The sequence below is a fragment of the Parus major genome, chromosome 19 (assembly GCF_001522545.3).
Source record: "Parus major isolate Abel chromosome 19, Parus_major1.1, whole genome shotgun sequence".
Lineage (NCBI taxonomy): Eukaryota > Metazoa > Chordata > Aves > Passeriformes > Paridae > Parus > Parus major.
Window position 1 is genome coordinate 8,821,437 of NC_031787.1, and position 20,508 is coordinate 8,841,944.

The 20,508-nt window shown below is 49.7% G+C and overlaps 1 protein-coding gene across 1 annotated transcript in view; it reads right to left on the bottom strand.

Annotated features, from left to right (window-relative positions):
* MSI2 (musashi RNA binding protein 2) overlaps positions 1–20,508 on the bottom strand; it is a 206,787-nt gene that overhangs the window by 63,343 nt on the left and 122,936 nt on the right. The window contains exon 4 of the mRNA XM_033518842.1: positions 20,033–20,081. Within this exon, the coding sequence (XP_033374733.1) occupies positions 20,033–20,081 (49 nt within the window). The remainder of the gene's footprint in view (positions 1–20,032; positions 20,082–20,508) is intronic.

A 20,508-nucleotide genomic window follows, 5' to 3' on the forward strand; every position in this document is an offset into this window, starting at 1 on the left:
ATACAGCCTCAAACATCCCTGAAAATGCTGACCCAGCTTTCCCCTGTGTGCATGGGCTGAGAACAAGGAAAAAGCTCAAATTGCTTGGGTGCATGTTCCCCAGAAAGCTCTGATAAAAGTGCATGAGGTGGGGGAAAACACCCTTTTAATGTAAGCTTGATTTTTGTTCAGGACCACAGGTGAAGTGAGGTAACACAGAATCATAGAATGGGTTGGGCTGGGAGGGTCCTTGAAACCTGTTCCATTCCACCCTCCTGCCATGGGCAGGAACACCTTCAGGTGCTCAGACCCCCACCCACTCCTTCAGCTGTCAGTGTCTCCTCATTAACACCAGAGATGCTGCATCCATACTTCTCCCCTGAAACAGCCAAACAGATTTGCTTCTACAGTAATAGCTCCAGATAGTCAGGAGTGATCAGATTTTACACATGTCCAGGGGCAAAAGCTGACAGTGGCCATTAAAATGCATATATAAAATTTTTAATATGGCATAAATTTTTTTTTATACGGCAGACACACTTATCCCGACACCTGTTCACACGGAAAACCTGAATCCAGCACCGAGACATCCTGGGAAGTGGCTCCTGTCTGTGCTCTCCCTTCTGCTCCCCGTGAAGAAGAGGAGGTGACACAGGGCTTGGGGCCAGGCACGGTCCCTTTGTGAGCAGCCCACGTCCAACCCATCACCCTCCAGTGACCCCACAGGAGCCCAGCACCCTCCAGGAAACTGAGGATGCTTCTGCTTTCCCAGCTGCCTGTCTCACCCAAGGGGCACGGGCAGGGCAGCAGCACAGCACCTCAGCCCTGCCACAGCCCAGGAGATAATCCATTTATGGAGTCCTTTGTTGATATTCCCAATCTCCTCTTGAAGTGACCAGAGTAAACTCAACAGATCTTAATCATTTTTTTCCACTGTTGCAAGCCAGCAATAAAATAAAAATAAAAAAATTTAAAAAAAAGAAAGAAAAAGAAAAAAAAAAGCCACGAGTGTAGATTGGGAGCCCTGTTGGAGAAATCCCATTATCCTTTGCTGCATCAATAAAAGCAGTTTTGCTGTTTGATAGTATAAAGTGTTTAAGAACCAGATGCAACAAAGGAGCAGCATCATCCTGGGAAAGGAAACTTTTAATAGGGACCACACAGAGCAGAGCAGCTCTGTGAAAGGGATCTGCTGGGAAAGGAGAAGGAAAACAAGGCTAAGACAAGCACAAAACTCAGAGCCCTTTGCTAATAATGACATCTAAATTTTAAAGTATCACATCTAAAATAGGCTTCCTGATGCTCCTCAGGTACAACAGGTGCTTCCCTTCCTTTGCAGACACTTTTCAAGACCATGCACAGACAGATAAGAAGAGAGGGACTTTCTCTGCTGAGCCATCCAAAATCCACGATTTGTTACCACTGAGTGCCTTGCTGTTGTCTTCTGACTTCTCAGGACAGCTACAGCCAAATCACTCCCCGTTGTGAATGGTTCCCTTGAGATTTTCTCCCCTTCATCTGTCTCACCCAAGCACACAAGCACCTTCCTCAGCTCTGCCCAGCCCCAGGATGCCAGGGAATCACATGCTGGAGGACGGGATGAACACCCATGGATGGATGGGTTCCTGCCAAAGCTCCCCCAGAAGTGCAGCCACGCTGCTCTGTCATCTGCCACCTTCAGAGGTGACCTTCTCCAGTGCCTCCTTCCTGTCTGAACCATCCCAGCCCCATTCCCAGGTGCACAGGCCCGACAAAGCTTTATTAAAGCTTCCCTCTCCTCCCCGTGTTTTGGTGACATTGTTTTATGGATTTATTTTGTTCAAACCATCAGGGAAAACGCTGAAATCTTTATCCTCAAAAACAAAAGCACCAGGAGCCGCAGTCACAGGCAGAGGAAATGGGGAACCAATTACACACCCCAAGCATTCCCTGGGGTGCTCTCACGGCGCCCAGGCCTCCAGCTCCATCCCCGGGCTCATCCCCAGCCACCGGCAGCAAACCCCCGGCACCGAGAAGCAGCCAAAGCCTGCGGATCCAGCACGGAGCGGCTCCTGACCCGAGCCTGGAACTGGGAACACATGGGGCAGGGTGGGGGGAGGCACTCCATGAGAATCCCCTTTGCTTCCCTGCTTTCAGAGCAGACAAAGAGCTCTCCGTGGTGTTTGTGCGATGACCTTTTCCCGTGGTCCCTGCAGGCTCCACAGAACAAAGCTGTGGCAGAGTCTCACCGCGGCTGCTCCATCGCTGCGCTCAAGTTCAGCAGTCACTTCAGGGTTTCAGGGGCTTCTGGCATTATTTTGCTGAGATAGTCAGCAGTGCTGCTGGACTAGAAACCCTCTAGAGCTCAGCCTGATGCCCCGTCCCAGCTTCACGCGCCGCCTCCAGCGACTGGCTCAGCGTGTCTGCGGCACCCCAAGCTTTTAAGTGACACTCTCAGACTTATTGGCTGGTTCAAATCCCATTTTGTAAAGGGTAAAGCAACCTACAGGGATCTGTGCACTCCCAGGGAGTAGGAACTGCTCGTGATGCAGCCTGAGCAAGAGAAATGCCCCAGCCAGGCTTCCTGCAGACAATTGCCCTCAGCAGATTTACACTTGCTCAGGGATTTACTGGGTCAGAGCAGGGCACTGCTAGGACAAGGCTCCTTCGGACCAAGTCCTTCTTGTTTCAAGCTCTTGGGCTGCAGCTGCCACCAAAGTCAGAGAGTCCCATCTCCAAACTCTCCTCCACGAACCTACAGTTGTATTTAGTTGGAGAGAGGGCAAAGGAAACTTCTGGGGCACAGCATGGATGAAACCTGCCTGTCTTGCCAAAGACTAAGGCCTGGCCATTCCCAGATTATTCAGTGGCATGGGAGACGTGGGGAGCCCCAGAGCAGCCATCCCCATTCTGCTCAATGGTGGGGGGACAGGAGTCAAAAGGACCAGAGGATGAAGCTGCTGAATTCCCACCCCATACACAAACTCAGGAAAATTCCTGCCTGGCAGGACCTTCACCTCCCAACCCAGAAAGGGTCTATTTACCCTGTTCGTAAAGCATTTGGGTGGAAGGACCTACAGTAACTGTGGAAGGAGAAAAGAAAACCCAACAAACTACAGCACCGTGCAGCTCAGCACAAACCCTGAGTGCCTGTCACCAGGAACAGGCTATTTATAGCTGAGGATCATTAACTGTATTAAAAAAGTTTGATGTTCTCTAACAATCTGTGTCATTCTGAAGCGCTGGCCTTCCCCCTGACGCTGGCTGATAACTGGAGCAGTGGTGCTGAATAGAGGTAATTATACACCAGTTCAATAGGCTGAGCCCTGCGCCGAATGTGAGCGTGTCCTTTCCCCAGGGCTCTTGTTTAAATATTATTCCTGCTCCCACAGCCAACCACAGGAAGAACACTGCTATGGATACTCTCATAAAACTGCATAATTATGAATAATGCTTTGGTTTTTAACAAAATAAATCACCACACACTAAAAAAGTGCTTATTCCAGCCTAGTGCTGGAAGAGATTAAAATGCCAAGGGAAGCGAGGCATCCCGCTCCTGGAACACCAACCCTCTCTGGTATTTATCTGGTTCTAGCTGGCTGCAGAGCACAGGCAGGGCTGGCAGGATCACTGCAGCACCGGGAGCCCACCACCCCTGGACAGAGGACCGGGAGCAGAGGTGCTGAGAATCCTCTGGAACAACAGGTCCTGTTATCACCCTGCTATCAGCCCCTGGGCAGGCTATTCCAGCCCTGCTCCAGACATCGTGGCACACTTGCTTCTCATCCAGCTCAAAGTTTATCAGCTTGTAAGAAATGTAGGGATGAGGAAGCACAGATAAGTGTGCTGATCGTTATCAGCAGGGATAGAAAGCCCTTGTGACACAACACATCCAACATATGGTCTGAAAGACTTAATGTTTTGATCTGCTTCATGATGTCATTGTGGTTTCAGCCTGGTGAGGCTGACACCTGCCTGACACCATGTTCCACCCATCTATCCTAGGATGGGTGATTTATCCTTGGCCATGGAGTGCAAAGGGACTGGGAAATAATGCAGCCTCCCAGAAGTGCCTGCATGGCCACTGCTCTGCCCGGGCGTGCTCGTGGCAAGTGCCAAAATCATCTCTGATCCACTCGTGAGCAAGTTGGTATGAAACCAGCTGTGGAGTACTTTGATTATTTCAACAGTCATCCCCCCAGATGATGTCAGCCCCACCTCATGCCATCAGCTGCCCCCAGCCTGGCCAGCCCAAGGGCTCAGAGGTCACTACAGGCAGAGCACCAGCACAAGGGCTGGGAGGACAAACCAGGGGCTTCATGGCAGAAACCCCCCTGGCAGGAGCACCACTGAGCCAGCGTTTGTGGGCTCTTTGCTGGGTGGCTCTGTGTGCTGACACAGAGGGTGGACACACCATAGCCCCGTGGCTGCAGCCAGGCTGCTCTCCGTGCCAAGCCTTGCTGTGGTTTTGAGCACCTTCCCTTTAAACTCTCAAGAATAAGGGCTCTCCTTCCAAACACGCCACACAGCCCTTGTTTCTTGAGTTGCCATCACAACAGGGCACTGGTTACAGTCCCTACAGCCTCACTTGTGCCCTGTCCTTGAGGAGAAGGAGGGAGCAGGGTCTGGGGGAAGGGGTGTGCTGGCTTTACCTACCCTGCCCGAGCTGGGAACGTGCCTTTGATATCACTCAGGGACTTTGCAATCCCCACATCTGCTCTGAGGGGATTTTCCTGGCAGTTCCTCCCATCCCTGCTCCCTGTGCAGAGAAACTTTCTGGTGATCCATCCCCGTGGCTCCTGCCTCCCACCCTGCTCTCTCCAGATAAACACAGTGCTTTTTAGAGTTATCTTCTGCCCACAGGAGATACACCAGAGCAGCCTTTCTGCTGGTCACTGATGGGAACCTTCAATAGATCAGGAACAGAGATATCTCCACGTTTAAAATCAAGTTCAGAAAGACAGGTGGGGAAAGAGAAGAAAACATTCAGATAGTTGGAGGTTTTCTGACATTCTGGTAGTTTTCAAATCCTCAATGCAAGAATAAAAGGTTTGGGTGTTTTTTAAGTAAAATCCAGCTCTAAATTCTGTATATATTTTTTTCCTTCAAAAAAAGCTTTTCCCTGCAGAAGAGTTAAGTCTGACCAGAAAATGCAGGGAAATTGCTGTTGCCTGGTTTTTGGAGGTCAGTACCTTCTTTGCATGTACCAGATACATCCACCCCAACACCCTGCCCAGGAGACAACCTGATGCTCAACACCAAGGTGAGCAATGCCTGTCCTCAACTAATCAGCAGGTAATTAGCTGGAAGAATTTAGAACGAAGCTGCAGATGAAGAGTAAATCTTCAGCCACTAAATTCCATCCTCAAATAATGAGACTTTATTTTAATTTCACAGTAATAATATTGCCCAGCATCCCCTCCTCTTATTTACCTCCAGGAAGGAACATTAGCATAAAAAACATAATAAAAAATATCCAGCAAGCAGCTTTCACCAACTCCTGTGTATCACTCATCATTAAATTTGGGAATTAAGCCCTCTTAATGGACACAAACCATCATTTTGAGCATGCAGGCAGTGTTAATATTTGAATAAGCCAACAACAACAACAAGACAGAGGACTAATACATGCACGGTCATTCTTTCGAGCAGGGAGGATTCAGTTTTCATTTTCACAGAATATTAAACAAAATTTTAATTAGATTATACCAGAGCTTCCCTAATAAGGACTTGCAAGGGGAACTCCATTGGGCAGAAACATGCTCTGCAATGGAAGAGAAGAACTTGCCACTTAAGTGGCTTAATCACTGAAGAGCTTTGAGGTGGCTTCCTTGTTTCTTTCCTTGTGGCCACCTCACACTTTGCCAAGAGGCTGTCAGAGATGTTTAGCAATAATAACTTCTCTGGAGCAGAAGTGAACTTGACAAACTGGAGAGAGATCAGGGAAGAAAAGAGAAGGAACAAAAACCTGTCAATACGTGAAAGAAAGACATCCTGTTCCTTCCCAGTGACCCAAAACGCCAAGGGGTTTGCTACTTCAAAACATCACAAAGGAACAGTCTCAGGGAACAGCCCATCCACGGTGGGACCGGCGCTGTCCCCACTACGTCCCTCCTGAGCGGCTCCTCAAGCTTGTGCGGTGGAGGAGAACTTAAAACCAAGCCAAGAAAAGCAAAGAAGGTTAAATTGTAGCTGCAGCACCCGCCTGATGTAAGGGCACATCTGCCGTGAAGGTCAGAGCAGCGCTCAGCAGGGCCGGGCTGGGCTCAGCTGCACCGCCACCCCCTCCTCGCTCTGCCCTCGTCCCTCCTTCCAGCCTGTCCTCCAGCTGTTACTGAAGCCAGAGGCAACTGGGAACCCAGCACATCCAGCCCAGATCCCAGCTACAACCAGCAGATCTCTCCCCTGGACAGAGCGGGCAGTCCTGCTGGGACCTCACTGGGCAGTGCCAGCCTGAGCCCTCCTGCAGCACGGGCAGCTCCCTCCCCGGACACAAGCACGCTTCCCCCAGGCCAGGGACAACTCGAGGAGCTGCAAAGAGCACGTTTTGAACTACGTGGCACAAGGGGGTGTTTCCCCCATGTCCGCACCCCGACCCCCAGGCACAGCACTGCTCCCTCACCAGGGTCTCTCCGGGGCCCTTGTCAGCCCTGCTCAGCCCCACTGGGCTGTTGTGCAAGTGCCGTGGCCCAGGCTCTGTAAGGGATGCAGGGTTACTCAATCCCTGCGGTTTTTCACACCCAAGTGCCCCCAGCCCGACACTGAAGTTCTCAAACGCAATTGAGAAACGCTCCAGAGCTGCCAACCCGACTTGGCAAGGAGCAGAGCCGGAGCACACGGACCCAGCCCTCGGGCTGCTGACAAACAGGTCCTTCCCAGAGCCCCAGCCTGGGCATCCCACAGCCACTGCTGGCCCTGCCGCTGCTCGGGGCGGTGGCTCCATGTGCCCGGCTGTGCAGGGCCAGCAGCTCGGCAGGATGGCACCCAATGCACGGCACAGCCCCAGATTTCTGTGTTTACCTCTGGTTAAAATGAAACACCCCCAGAGCCCATCTGACACAAGGTTTTCCAGCAGCAGAGGCCACAGACTGGACCACAGGTGACTCAGCAGGACCTGGACAGAACCAGGACCCAGTTTTGGTACTGCTGAAGTTGGCCATGGATGACACAGCACAATATCAGCTCCAGCTCTATGCACTGAGGACAGGCTGCCCTAAATAAAGCACACCCCCCCCTCATCAGCTACACTTGTGACCAGTGGCCTTTTTAATATATTTTTCTTCCTTTATTTTTTTTTTTCCCTTTCCACTTTTTACTCAACTGGCCCCCGTGTTTACAGCTCGCTGCAGCACAAATCCTTATTTCATGTCACCCACTGGCCCAAGCTGTCCCCACTCACTGTTTCTCCTAGACAAGTTAATAAGATGGAAGGCTCCCCGGAGGCCTCGAGCCAGCGAACATTATCACTTGGAAGCAAGGCAGAAATACTGACACATCGGAAATGACTTCAAGCCTATTAATTACCCTTTCTTCTCTGGCAGATCTTTGAGAGAGAGCTTGACAAATTGAAAGGCAGGAGAGAGCATCCTCCCTGTCCCAGGAGCCCCTACCCACGCCAACAACAGCAAAACACGCACTCCCCCAAAAAATTATTTGTTTTGTTATCAATTAAATCATCAAGAATTAGCTGAGACAGAGGCTGCCTGTCAGTGACAGATCTCCCCTTTCTCTTTGTGCTCCTTTTTCCAGAGGCAAGACGCAAGGCACAGAACACGGAGCATTGGCACAGCTCTCCCACCCATCAGGGGACACTGATGCCCTGGGAAAGTTTGGAGGTCCCCGTTAGTGAATGCCAAGGATCTCCACTCATACCATCCACCCCGTGCTCCTGATATGCTGTAAAACCCCTGTGAATACCCTTCAGCCCCTCCCTCAAAATGTATTTTCAAATCCTCACTGGCATAATTGATCCTAATTATTATAAGCATGAGATATTAAATGCATTCCTACACGCAATGTGGCTTCAACTGTGGGCTTTCAGCAAAGTCTATTGTATAAATAAATGACTGGATTTCTTATTCAAGAGCTTCAGATGTGACAGTATTAACTCTGATGCAAAGTAGCCACGCAAGTCAAGATAAAGTCACTACCTGCCACTACGGCTTTATTTTTAAGGTGATTTCCATAAATTCTGGTTTAAAAACAAAACAAAACAAAAAACTTCCAAAATAACTGGAACAAAAACCTTCAGGCCGTTACCTAGAAAACTATCATCAAATCGTTTGTTCAGTTTTTATTAGTATCATTGTAATTAAAGGGAATCATATTTCAAAAACATCTCTTCAACAGCACTTATCAAACCCCATCCCTGCAGCCTATCAATTAGGATTACAATAACCTCGCTCCCTTGTTGCCTTTGCCATTAGCATTTTGATTGAATGGCTGTTGAGAAGTGACTGGTACCAGAAGATTGTGTTCACAAAGTAACGTTTCTTTATTCACCTCCATTGAAGCTTGTCTAGTTGTCTCCAGTTCCTACTCAAAAGAGACAAGACAGTTCCAAAAGCAGTAATTTTGATGCAGGATTATTTTTTTTTTCTTCTCAGTGAGGTAAGATAGATTGGGTTAGGCTGGACACAAATGCTATTAAATCACCTGACAGCAGATGTGGGGGCTGCTCTTGGCTCCGACCTCGACGCTCTCCCACCCTACAAAGTCCCAGAAAGGTGTCAGGGCAGGAATGGCCACAGCCACATCCTCAGCACCTGGGGAACATCCACCAGCCTCTGCAAACACCCTTTCAAGAGATTCAATAAATAATAATAACTGATAATGCCTGAACTGCTTGGGGAAGTTTTCGGCTACGTTTATTGCTAATAGTATTGAATGTAAAAGGCAACAATTTATCAGCCAAACCCCAACACTCTGGGAATGCCAAGGAGAGAGGGGAGTTCTCCTGCCATAACAACAGCACTAACGAAGGACAGAGCAGCAACGAATGTCAGCAGGAGGGGGATGGATGCATTCCACCACTGCCATGAATTATAACAACCAGAGTTCATTAAATCTACCACATTAAAATAAAAATGACTTGCCATGTCAGACAGTTCTATTTACTGATATTCCCACTGCTGATGCCTCCCCCAATAAATCACATTCCACGGCACAACCAACACTTATCCAAAAACATTTCAGTTACTTGGATGTGCTGGAAACTCCAGTAGTGCTGGGTTACCCTACCAAACATCACATTCCCAAAGTTCAGTCTGAGGGGAAAATAAAGTGACCCCTACAGGCTTCCTCTGCCCCCAGTGTGGTTGTGAGGACAGTCAGTGGATGGACAGGAATTTAGAAAGGAGGGTTAGAGAGGGGACTGCTCAGAGACTGCTGGCACGGCAGGAACAGGGCTGGCACTGACCCTGGCAGCGGGACTGAGCCCTGCTGTGCTTCCTCCCCTTCCTCAGCCTCCTCCATCCCAGCCCAGCTCCTGCACTCCTCGGGAAGGCTCTCCAGAGCCCCTCTCCTTCTCCTCTCTCCTCCAGCAGCTCTGTCTTTGCTGGCAGGCAGCCAGGAGTGTGTAATGGTGCCAGGTAGCAATTTCATTTTTAAAATGCTCTTATCAAAGATTTAAGGTGAAAGATAAGAAGAGCACACTACATCATCATAAAGGAAACATTGTATAAGGCATAGTATTTTACAAATCAAAACAGTTATCAAAATGAAAAGGTATGAAATAAAAACAAATGGAGCCTGTGCTGTGGAGAGGAGGGGAGGGAGCTCCGGGTTCGGGGAATTGATCAAATTTCAGGTTTTCTTGACAAGTCTCAAAGCCTGTGAAGAACGGCAGCAGCGACACTTCCACTGTCATTTTAAACCAGAAATAAAATGTCAGGTACATTTACAGAGAGCATATACACACACACTTATTTATATGCCTTTTCATATAAATAGATCTATAAATATAGATACATATTTTTCATACCATTACCCACGGCTGTTGGGTGCTTTTATCAAAGTCATCTGACCTGGAAAGCATCTGTTGTTAATACCACTGTTTTATTATTTATCAAATCCATTTCTTCATAGAATGACTAATTTCATACCCACAGCTGCTCCCATCTTGTCTCTGCAGCTGCTCCTTCCCCGGGCAGCCAGGCAGGTTTGCAGCCCATCTCCAGCTCCCACCACCCTCCTGCTGCTCCCAAACCCTCCTGAACCATGGGGGCAGATATGGAACAGGCTCTGTGCTCCTGCCCTGTCAGGGAAGGAGCAGAAAGAGGCCAAAGGGCCAGGAGAAAACCTGTGGGATACTACCAGAAGTGGGGGAACGGGAAACAACTTCCACACTTCCGTAATCTGATTTTTTTATTTTCCTTCAATTGCATCCAGGCAGCACAAAAGCAAATATTTTAACCTTTTTTAGCTTGGGTTGTGGGCTTGGGTTTAGGAGGAACAGAACCACTAGAACAGGAACAGAAATGGCAAAAGCCAAGCCCTCACCAAGATGTAAAGTGATTTTAGCTCATCTGAACTCCCTGGGAGCCGACAGGGGAATATTTGTTGCCACAAGGAAGCAAATTCTCCTGCCAGACTTCTCCCTATGGATCCTGCCCTAATTTCCAGTGCTCTGTGGAACACGTGTGTTCACATGTGACTCCTGCAAGGGGTAAGGAGGAAGATTTCCCTCACCTCTCAATTCCCACCTGACTTACTGGGGCTGGCAATGGTCCCAGTGAGAGTAAACATGGAGAGATGGTTCTGTGCTCCAAGTGTGAGCCACAGACCCAGCCTGGATCCACTCCCAGTGTTCCCATTCCCACATCTGACCTGGGATTCCCTGGGACAACGTGGGGCTCCATTCCCTACACAACTGCAAAGGCTTTGGAATCACTCACAGGAGGGGTAAGGAGGGTTAATAGTGCTGGATCTGTTCACTCCTGATTCCTCCCACAGCAGAGAATTCAGGAAGCTCTCAGAACTGGGAAGGTGTTTTAACATGGGGAGCAATCTGTGAATTACTACTCTGGCTGAAGGTAGTTTTCTGGTCCAGAAAACACTCAATAAATTAAAAAGATAAAACCCACAACCCAAATGTGCCGACCTGCAGTTTTCTGAAAGAAGCCGTTTTTCAACTTATTCTATCGGATCCAGTGAAAAAAGTGCCAGATGTTCTTACTTCAGCTTATATATACAAAAAACATACAGGATAAGCAAAATCACTCCATGCCAGGACATTTAATCAAACTAATTAAAGAAATCTTTCATTTCCACCCCCCTGACAAGTTCTCCTTCGGCAGCAGTCACTTGGAGCTTTTGGCTTGCACAAACAACCCTGGGAGCAATTGCTGCTCCCCAGGGAGGGACACACACCTGAGCTCATGTTCAGGTACCTGCCCAGGTGCACCTACAGCTTGGATCAGCATCCCTCCCAGATTCACAACACTTAAATGTCCAGAAACAGAACCACAGCCAAGGATGTGAGGATGGGCAGAGCAAGTGGTGGAGCCTGCTCTGACAGAGGCTCAGGAGCAAAAGCTTCGTTACCAGCATTATCCTTGTAACCTCTGTTTCTGCTGAATCTCAAGATTTAGGGGATAGGGGATGTGTTATCTGTTTAAACAGATCACCAGGAGCCTTTTACATATAGCAATGACCTTGTACAATTACAGGCTTCAGCAGCACCGGAGCCTGGGCACAGCTGACAGAGGCCACTCCAGGGTGACAAACCAGCCCCTTTTCTGCAGCATCCTCCTCACCTTCACTGCAAGGGCTCCACAAGATTCATTATCAAACCCAACCAACAGAAAGCACAGGTGTGTGAAAAACAAAAGCTCCCCCTGTGCACATTGGAGAGGACTTGCCCAGTCTGCTCCCTGTGATCCACTGGGAGAAGGAGCCAACACACCAGGGAGCGAGTGAGGCAGCGTCTCTCCCTGTTCTCATATCACATTTTTGGGCATGCTGCGAGGAGCTGCCTCTCTTCTCAAGGTCACCACGCTGATTTTAATTCTGCCTGTTGTATGCAGACTGCCTGTCTATGGAAATGTTGCATTTTGTTCTCCTCCTGTTTTTGGCCTTTCCTCAATTAACATTTCCAAACAGTCCCACAAGGCTCAGAGTGCTCCCTGCTAATCACTTGGCTCCTGCATTTGGGAAGCAAAAGGGGTTGGGTTTCATCAGCTGGGTGGATTCATAAGCAAGAACTTATCTGTGGCTTTTAGGGTTTCTTTCTGCTCAGAGATCATCAGAATTTCTGCTAATTTCTCTGTCACTCAAGCTGGCTGCTTGGCAGTGACAGTGAGAAGGCAAACTGAGCTCGTACTGAATGACCTCACTCCTCAAGGCAGCCTCAGCTGGACACACGACGTGGTGTCTCTAACACAAGCTCACCCCCTGCAAGTGTGACAGAACTATGACCATCATTTAGAAAACTTCAGAAATATTTGCACAACCCTCACTTTATGTTTACTGAAGAACCTTTCAGAGACCAGTGAGGCTGTGCTGATTTCCTCTGCCCTCTCCAGTACAACTGTGGTTTAGCTGCATTATTGATGCACTTCAGGGCTAAGTGAATGAAGGTTTTTCTCTTCAAGACAGAGACCACGAACCACAGTTCCACAGGAAGGAAATGCCCTGTTCCTGCTTGTGATCCTGCCCTGGACACCACAGGTAGCTGCAAGAGCAGCACTGCTCTCTCCCACCTCTGTGTCTCTGCTTTCCCAGCCAAGGCATCACTCACATCTGCAAACCCATCCTTTACTGCACCCCAGAAAGCTCAACTGGCACTCAAAAAGCTGGTTCAGATCTGTGCACAGGTGCCTCAGAAGATGCTGCACTTCCCCTGACAGCTGAGCTCTCTGGCTCTGAGGCTCCTTCCTGAGCTGTTCCATCCTGGGGAGGGTGAGCACCAGGGACTGAAGGGACTGAGCCCTTCAGCCACCACCTTCTCAACTTGTACAAGGGCTGATTGAAAGGATGCTGGATAAATCCAGGCCAGAAAGGTCAGGCTGCACAGCGCTCTCATTCAGGGCACAGGGAATTAAGTGATTTCTTCACCCACACTGGCCATGAAGACAAGATACAAATGAGTGTACAACCTGACTGTCCTTTACAATGTGCTTTAAAGTTGATATTTAATGTGAAGTCTCTGATACCAGAGGTTCCAAACTAAGTGCTGGGCTGAGTTTGCAGCCTTTACTGGAGGTTTACAGGAGGGACATTTTTTCCTAGTTAGTATTACTACTGCAGTTTGCTTGCTAAACAAGAGAACAAAAAGTGCCAGCCCCCTTCCTGAGTGCTGCTGCAAGTGGAGCCTCTCCCCTTCTTCAGAGAAAGCACCCACAGATATCTCTTCCTTGGGTGCATCCCAGCCAGGGCAGCTGCTCACTCGTGTCTGGACGGAATTTTCATTACGGGTACAAAATTAAGCAATAAGGTCTGACAGTCAGTACAGAGCTGGGCAATTATTGCAAGCCTCAGGTGGCATTATCCAGCGTGAGGCCAGGGGCAGGATGACGGTAACCACTCGAGACGTTCCATAATCGCCTGGAAAAGCGTGGCCAGGAGCCTGATTTGCTATTCCGAACCGGAGCCCGCCGGGACGCGGGGCTCACACCGGCCTGACTCTGTTTATTTTTACACTTCACGTCAGGTGCCCCGACGCAGCAGAGACAGGCACCGGCCAGGAAATTAAAAGACAAGGGAGCTGGATCCAAGAACTGGCAGCTTTTCCTTTTTGTTTTGTGTTTATTAACACCGAGGCGGGGAACAGGACAGAGCTGAGCGAGCCACGGGCACGGCACTGCCCCAGAGCAGCCGTCACCCTGCCCCAGGGGGATGCTCACAGTCCCCACCACCTGATGGGAGCCTAAGGGGAACAAACTGGTGCCAAATGGGAATACTGGGAAGAATATTGGCCCCCAGCCCTGAGAGCAGAGCAGCTCTCCTCATGCTGCTGCCATCCCGGCTCCCACGTTGGATCCCCCAGTCTGGAGGAGAACTGGTGACACAGAGCAGAGATGTCAGTGATGCTCTGCAGCGTTGCAGCCGTTAATGTGTTTAAGAAATTAATATTTATAAGCGGGGATGTAATATTAAAAACACACACATATAAAATATTAACATGGCACATGTCACTGCAGCAATCCAAACAGACAGGTGTGACTGATGGTGTTCACTGATAGGTGTGTAAATGGCAAATAATATTAACTAATGAATGTTCGCAGCCCTCACGTGAAGTTTAGAAGCAAATATTTGCTTAAAAATCTGTCCAAACCCCCTGTGTGCAGTTACTGCTCCCCATATCCCCTGGAGAAGACAAACACTCCTCAGCTCTGTCACCAAGGGTTAAATCTCTCCGTTGCCAGCCCCAGGTCCCTGGGATGGATTTCACGGGGAGGGAGCGGTGTGGAGCCAGCGCTTCCCGCAAAACAACCGCACTCTCTGGAGTCCCATTTATGAAGTGATACAGCTGACAGGGGAATAAAAGCTCGTCTCATCTCGGAAAGCAATAACAATAACACTGCCTCCATTTATAGCTTATGTCACACTTTTCATCCAAAGCCCTTAAAGCACTTTATGTTTTAGAAAAGCATCATTGCCGTGTCTGTGGATGCTTTCCCCAGATCCGTGGGTCAGACCTGCTGGAGCAGCTCTCCCTCAGCCCCATCCTCCTAAAAAGCACAATCTGTGGGCTGAGGGAAGGCTCCTTCCAAGCAGTTCCAAGGGTGCTCGGTGCTATAGCCAGGCTGCTGCCAAGAAAAGCTACACTCAAAATGACCAAATTAGGCAATTATTTCTATACATTTTAAGTACTCTTTTCTCAAAACTGCCTGGGGATGTATTTTTAAGTGCACATGACCTTGCCTAACTTGAGGGAGATGGCGATAAACAAATAATTGCAGTGACTTAATTATATTTATATCTCATCTATAAAAATGTCAATTATAACTTCAGAGATCAGCTCCAGAACTGAGGTTTTGGCAGCTGGACAGAACACAAAAGGCTATTTTTCTCCTCAGAAAAGCCTCCTTTGCCCAGGCACAGCCGATATCTCTCTGACAGCATCACTCCTGGCTCTCCCAATAAACACAACCATTATGCCAACTGCTTCCACCTGGACAATTGCTTTCACCCACTGAAATCTGCTGGATGGACACAGCACGGACATGAAGCTTGACCCTCACCTTCCTCCCTGAGAGCAGAGCCCGTGGCAAGGATGGGAGAGCCCCTGTGCTCTGGGGAGTGGTTTTGGTGGGATGGGGGGGCACCAACCTTCCCATCTGAGTTCTGTGGGTTCACATCAACCCCCAGCCTCGGGCACAGCAGCGTCCACGATGCCACATGAAGGTGTCAGCAGTGTCCTGGTGCCCCCTGCAAGGGCCTGGGAGCCAAAGGGATGCTCAGCCACCATCCAGCCCCAGACACACCCAGGTGCCACCCAGCCCCTGCCTGGGCACCCTCCTCACAAGCACGGGGAACAGGAGAACTCTGCAACAGCTCAAAAGCCCAGGTGACCACAGAGCTCTGCCACAATCAGGTCTGTCCCTGGAGGTGTTTTAACCCCTAACACGGAGGAGGTTGGCTGTACCTTGCAGACAGCCTGCCTTGCTTTTATTTTGTTTAGTTTTAAGATTAAAGGAATCCCAGTCACACACTGTCACTTCCCTCCTCTCTCTGCTGCCACCCTTAACTGTGCAAAAAGGGTTAATTGATATGAAAGTAACTCAGGAGGGCTGGACAGCTTTGAAAAACATACAGTATTACACACAAAACCTGCAATTACAGCTTGAGGGATTCACTCACTCAAAAATCTTAGGTTTTTTGGGAGTCCAAGGCATGGGACTGTTGTGATGCAGGTCCTGGACAGTTTCTGGAGTGGCTGAAGGCTGCAGACACCCACGGGCACAGGCTGGGCAGGGATCACCCAGGGCTGGGACCAAGAGCATCCCACTGAGATGAGGAACCACTGTACCCCCTTCTCCTGGCTTACCTCTACCTCATGCTGGGATCAGCTCAGGACAGCCCACTCTTGCACCCCTTGATTGATCCAACTGTCCCTTCCTCCCTCTTCCTCCTCAAAGCCTGCTGTGTCCGGTGCTTTTTCTGAGCTTTGCTGGAAACAACAAACCCTCCCTGTGTGCAGGAGCACAGCCCAAGGGCACAGCCCCCACCCCAGCACATTGAAATGCTTCCTGGAGCTCCTCTCCATAATGAAGTTAGAAGGACATCATCATCCTTGTCAGGCTCCCTCCACCCCCAAAGATCAATAACTAATGCTGAACTCCAGATTTTATCTGCACTTTGCAAGGGTAACAAAATAACACCACCCTCTTTTTCTTTTTCTTTCTTTCCAATTATTGAATCCTTTCAAGATTGACCCAGCAATTTTCAGCTTTATGAAATTTTAGGCAGTGAAGAAAGTGACAGAAGTGATCTGCCAGAATGTTGGGAGAACTTCTGTGTGTGGTTTTTAGAAGACTGCAGGAATACAGTAGTACAGAAATAGAGGATCACAAGCACTTTCTTTAAAAAAAAATAAATGGCACCTAAACAAGCTGACCCAGGGATATTTGTTTATCAAGTGCTGGTTCTTTGTGTGCCCACTGTCACAGCCAGAGGAACTCTTGGTAGGAGATATCCCAGTGATTCTAGGGTTATCTTGCCTACAATACACCAAAAATACTCCAATTAAACACAGATTTTGCAGCCTGCCTTTAATATGGCTAAACAGCACAAAATGCAAGAGCTGAGTCTTATTTTCCTTAGAGAACATCCAGGAATAGCTGGACATTAAAATACCCACAGCATGACTGGCCTGATGGCATTTTTAAGGTTACAGAATCATAGAATCATTAAGGTTGGAAAAGACCTCCAAGATCAAGTCCACCACAGAGGCAAAGTGCTCCATACCAGGCACCAAGTTCTCTCTTGGGTGGGGTTTTCAAGCCAGGGTGAGCAGTTTTGGAAACCCCTGTTGCTCTGCCTGGCTCAATCCCTGCATTTGCACCAAGCAGTGCTGGAGCAGGCGGGTTACAGACACACAGGAGTGTGTACAGACACACACAGGAGCAACACACACGTGCCAGAATTATGTCAACAAACGCTCTCAATTTTCTTGCAAGGAAATTTATCTTGCCTTCTAGCAGTAGGGAGTGAATTTTAATCCTTTTCCCTTTCCATGCCCACAATGATTATTCCAGGCATAGACTAACGACAGCAAACCACAGTGGATATTTTATCTGCCATTTCTCTTTCCCGTGGCTAATTTGAAGATACAGATTGCAACCCACAAGTGGTTTTAAGAATTGCCATTAACATTGTTGCTGCACGCTACCGCATTTTAAACACGCTTCCAACACAATCAGAGTGTCACAATTTGTAAAATCTGGGGTGATTTTATCGGTGGTTGAGGCGGCAGAACTCACTTCATCACCACAGCCCTGAGCCAGCTCATTAGGCTGATTAGCACTAGCTACCTGCACAGAGCAGGAAAAAATGCCACAAAAAGCTGGACAAATTTAAGTGTGAAGATGAAGAGGACTCTTACCCTGCCTTTTACACTTGATTTTTCCTTCCACCTGTACTTGGCAGGGGCAAGGGCCTGGAGCTGAGCCTCTCTGTCCTTTGGCAGCTGTGCAGCCCCTCGGCACCGGCCCGGCTTCCCTGCTCGCAGGAATTTTGGCAGATCCCAGCCAACAAGCAGCACTGCCCTTCACCCTGCAATGGGTAAGCCTGTTTCCTGGGATACAGCCTCCCAAACAGAGCTGAGTCTCCTGTGTGCCAGAGAACTCCTTCCTTCGCCAGGAGAGGGACTCCAGCCCAGCCTGTCCCCAGGGTGACAGACCCGGGTGCAGAGGACTCCACGGAGCACGGGGGAGGTTGTGGGGTAACATCACCTCCACCCACTGACATTTGGAGCCTGCTTTTGGTCCTCTGGGGCTTTTAGGTCCTCCCAACTTAGATCCCATCCACAAGCTTACACTGGGATGCTAATGCAGAGCAAAATGTCATGGCTTGCGTGTAGGAAAAACAAGCTTTTAAAAAAAATTAGCCAATGAAATAAATTCACAGAATTCCAGGGGGAAAAAAAGGATGACCTGTTGCCTCTCATCTTCAACACACATAGTGCGGAAAAAAAGCCCTTTGTGGAAAACCCAAAAGGTTTCATGGCAACTAAGGTGCCCTCCAGAGCTGCAGCCCTCATCTTCAGCAGACCTTTACTCCTAGTAATTCAGTCGAAAGATGCTTTTGGACAAGGAATCCATCCTGCGGGGCTCATTACCCAGGCTCAATCCTGCAGCCTCCCCAAAGAGCACAGAAACGCTGAAGCAGGGCTGCTAGAGCAGAGCTCAGCACTGCCAGAGCACAGGCACCAACACTTGCCGTGGCCTCCCGCCTCGGGAAGTGCTTACAGCAGCACAGAGCCACGGCAGGGACACTGCAGGGGTCACCTTGAGAACACCAGACAAGCATCCTGCAGGAAGCACAGGAAGGGCTCACACAGCCCTGCTCTGCTTCAGTGTCCCTGCAGAGCCTCCTGCCCTCCCCGGCAGCAGAGCACAGGCAGAGCAGGCACAAGGGACCTTGAGACCACAGGGAGCTCGGTGGGCAGAACAGAGCTCACTGCAGGCACAGGTGGGAACCCAGCTCCAGGATTTGGGACATTTCAGCAAATGGAGACAATCACCACCTGTGTCAGAGGCCAAATCTGCCGAGAACATGCCTTGCTGGGACCACAGCCCCCCCTTTCTCCTTGCCCCCAGACCACAGGGCCATGGGGGGCCCTTGTGCCCAGCACCAAAGCTCCACATCAGGCAGCTTTTAAATGCAACAAAGTGCCAAGATCTTAAATGAGGAAGAGTATTTATGGCCCATTTAAGGGTGGTTGTGTGGGGAAGGGTGGAAAATTCCCTGGATATAAAAGGACGTTGTCAGGGATTGGACTTCCCAACCTAAGCAAGAGCTTTGGACAGGTCCCTGAAAAGCCACTGGCTGTTCACACACCTTCCCTGGCTCAAGAGCTGATCTTCCTGAGGAAGTCTTTTGCTTGCTGCTGCTGAACTTGCCAGGGTCCTACAATCTCTGACTTGGGACAGGAGTCAGTGCCTGGGGGGGAGCTGCTGGAGGGAGAGGGAGCGAATGCTGTCCCGGATGCTTGCCTGACTCACCCAGCCGCCTGCTCACCCCGAGTTTCTTGTTACAGCAAACTCCAGAGCACTGAGTGGTTCAGACCCTGTGCAGAGATGAAAGGGAGTGGGGAGGGCTGCCCCTCCCTCCCCGCGATGGGCACAGGCTCCTTCCCAACCCTGGCAGCCTCCCCAAACCACTGAGAGCAGCCAGCACCTCCATGCCTGGGACAAGATCGAGCCGGGGCCGGAGCCAGGCACTGCCTCTGGAACCGTGGCACAGAATCCACCTCCCTGGCAGGGCAGGGAGCGGGGCCCTGGGGCCCAGGGGAATACAGCAGGAACAGGAGCAGCTCTCCCAGAGACAGGGCAGCATCGTTTATTTCCACTGAAAGAAATGGCCTAACAGAGAAGATAACCCTCAGCGCCTCCTGACAGACTTGTGCAAGCAACAATGAAACCACATTTCCCTCGTGAAATATGTGCAGGGAAATTCCTCTTCTGGAGATCCTGCTTGTTCTGAGCTACCACTGCTGGGGGGACGAACTTCAGAACTCCAGCAATCCCAGTGAAGGGTTTAGCACCTTCATTTCCTGGTATTTCAGTTTAACTGGATTTATGCCCAGCTTAACTGATGCCAGCCACCTCAGTACAACCCGCTGCTTCCCGGCAACCTCAGCACATCCAGCTCCGTGGGATTTACTCTCTCCAGGGAGCCTGACCATGGTCCTCTCAAAGAAAGGTCATTAGAGTGACCAGGAAAGTCACTTCTAACAAGAAAATCCAGGTGCCTGGGGCATTCCATGCCAACCAGCCCCTCCCCTGCTCCCTGCAGGACAGGGGATTTAGTGCCATGGATTTAGCCACTGGCTCATCTCACTGAATCTGTTTTTTGCTCCCCCATGCTCCCCACACACTCTGAGGTCAGAGCTCCCAATCCCTCTTACCTCGATGCCTGTTGGTCGTCTTGTCAAACATTAGCATGGCATCCTCTACCTGCAAGACAAAGAGGGGAGAGTTGTGCTTTAACACACGCTGGCAACTCAGACACACCACACACACCAGGGAGAGGGGACACGGGCAGGAGCAGCCTGGACAGAGCAGAACTCCTTGGTTTTGGCCACAGGCAGCTTCTCCTTTTGGAAACCTGTTGCTTTCTCCCTCTCCCTGCCCTGTCTGACATCTGATCCTGAAGCAGGAAAGTGACCACTTAAAGTGCTGGCCCTAAACAGCCATCTCAGCAACTCTTCCACTTCACATCCATCCCTGGCCGTGCCACATCTCCCTTTCATGGAGACCAGGAAGGGCCAAGGGAGGAAGTGAGGATGCAAATCAAACCCATGACTTCTCCAAATTGGAGTCACTGTCTTGGCTGAGAATTAGGTTAAAAGAGGTACGAGCAGGGTAGAATCTGGTCAGCCAA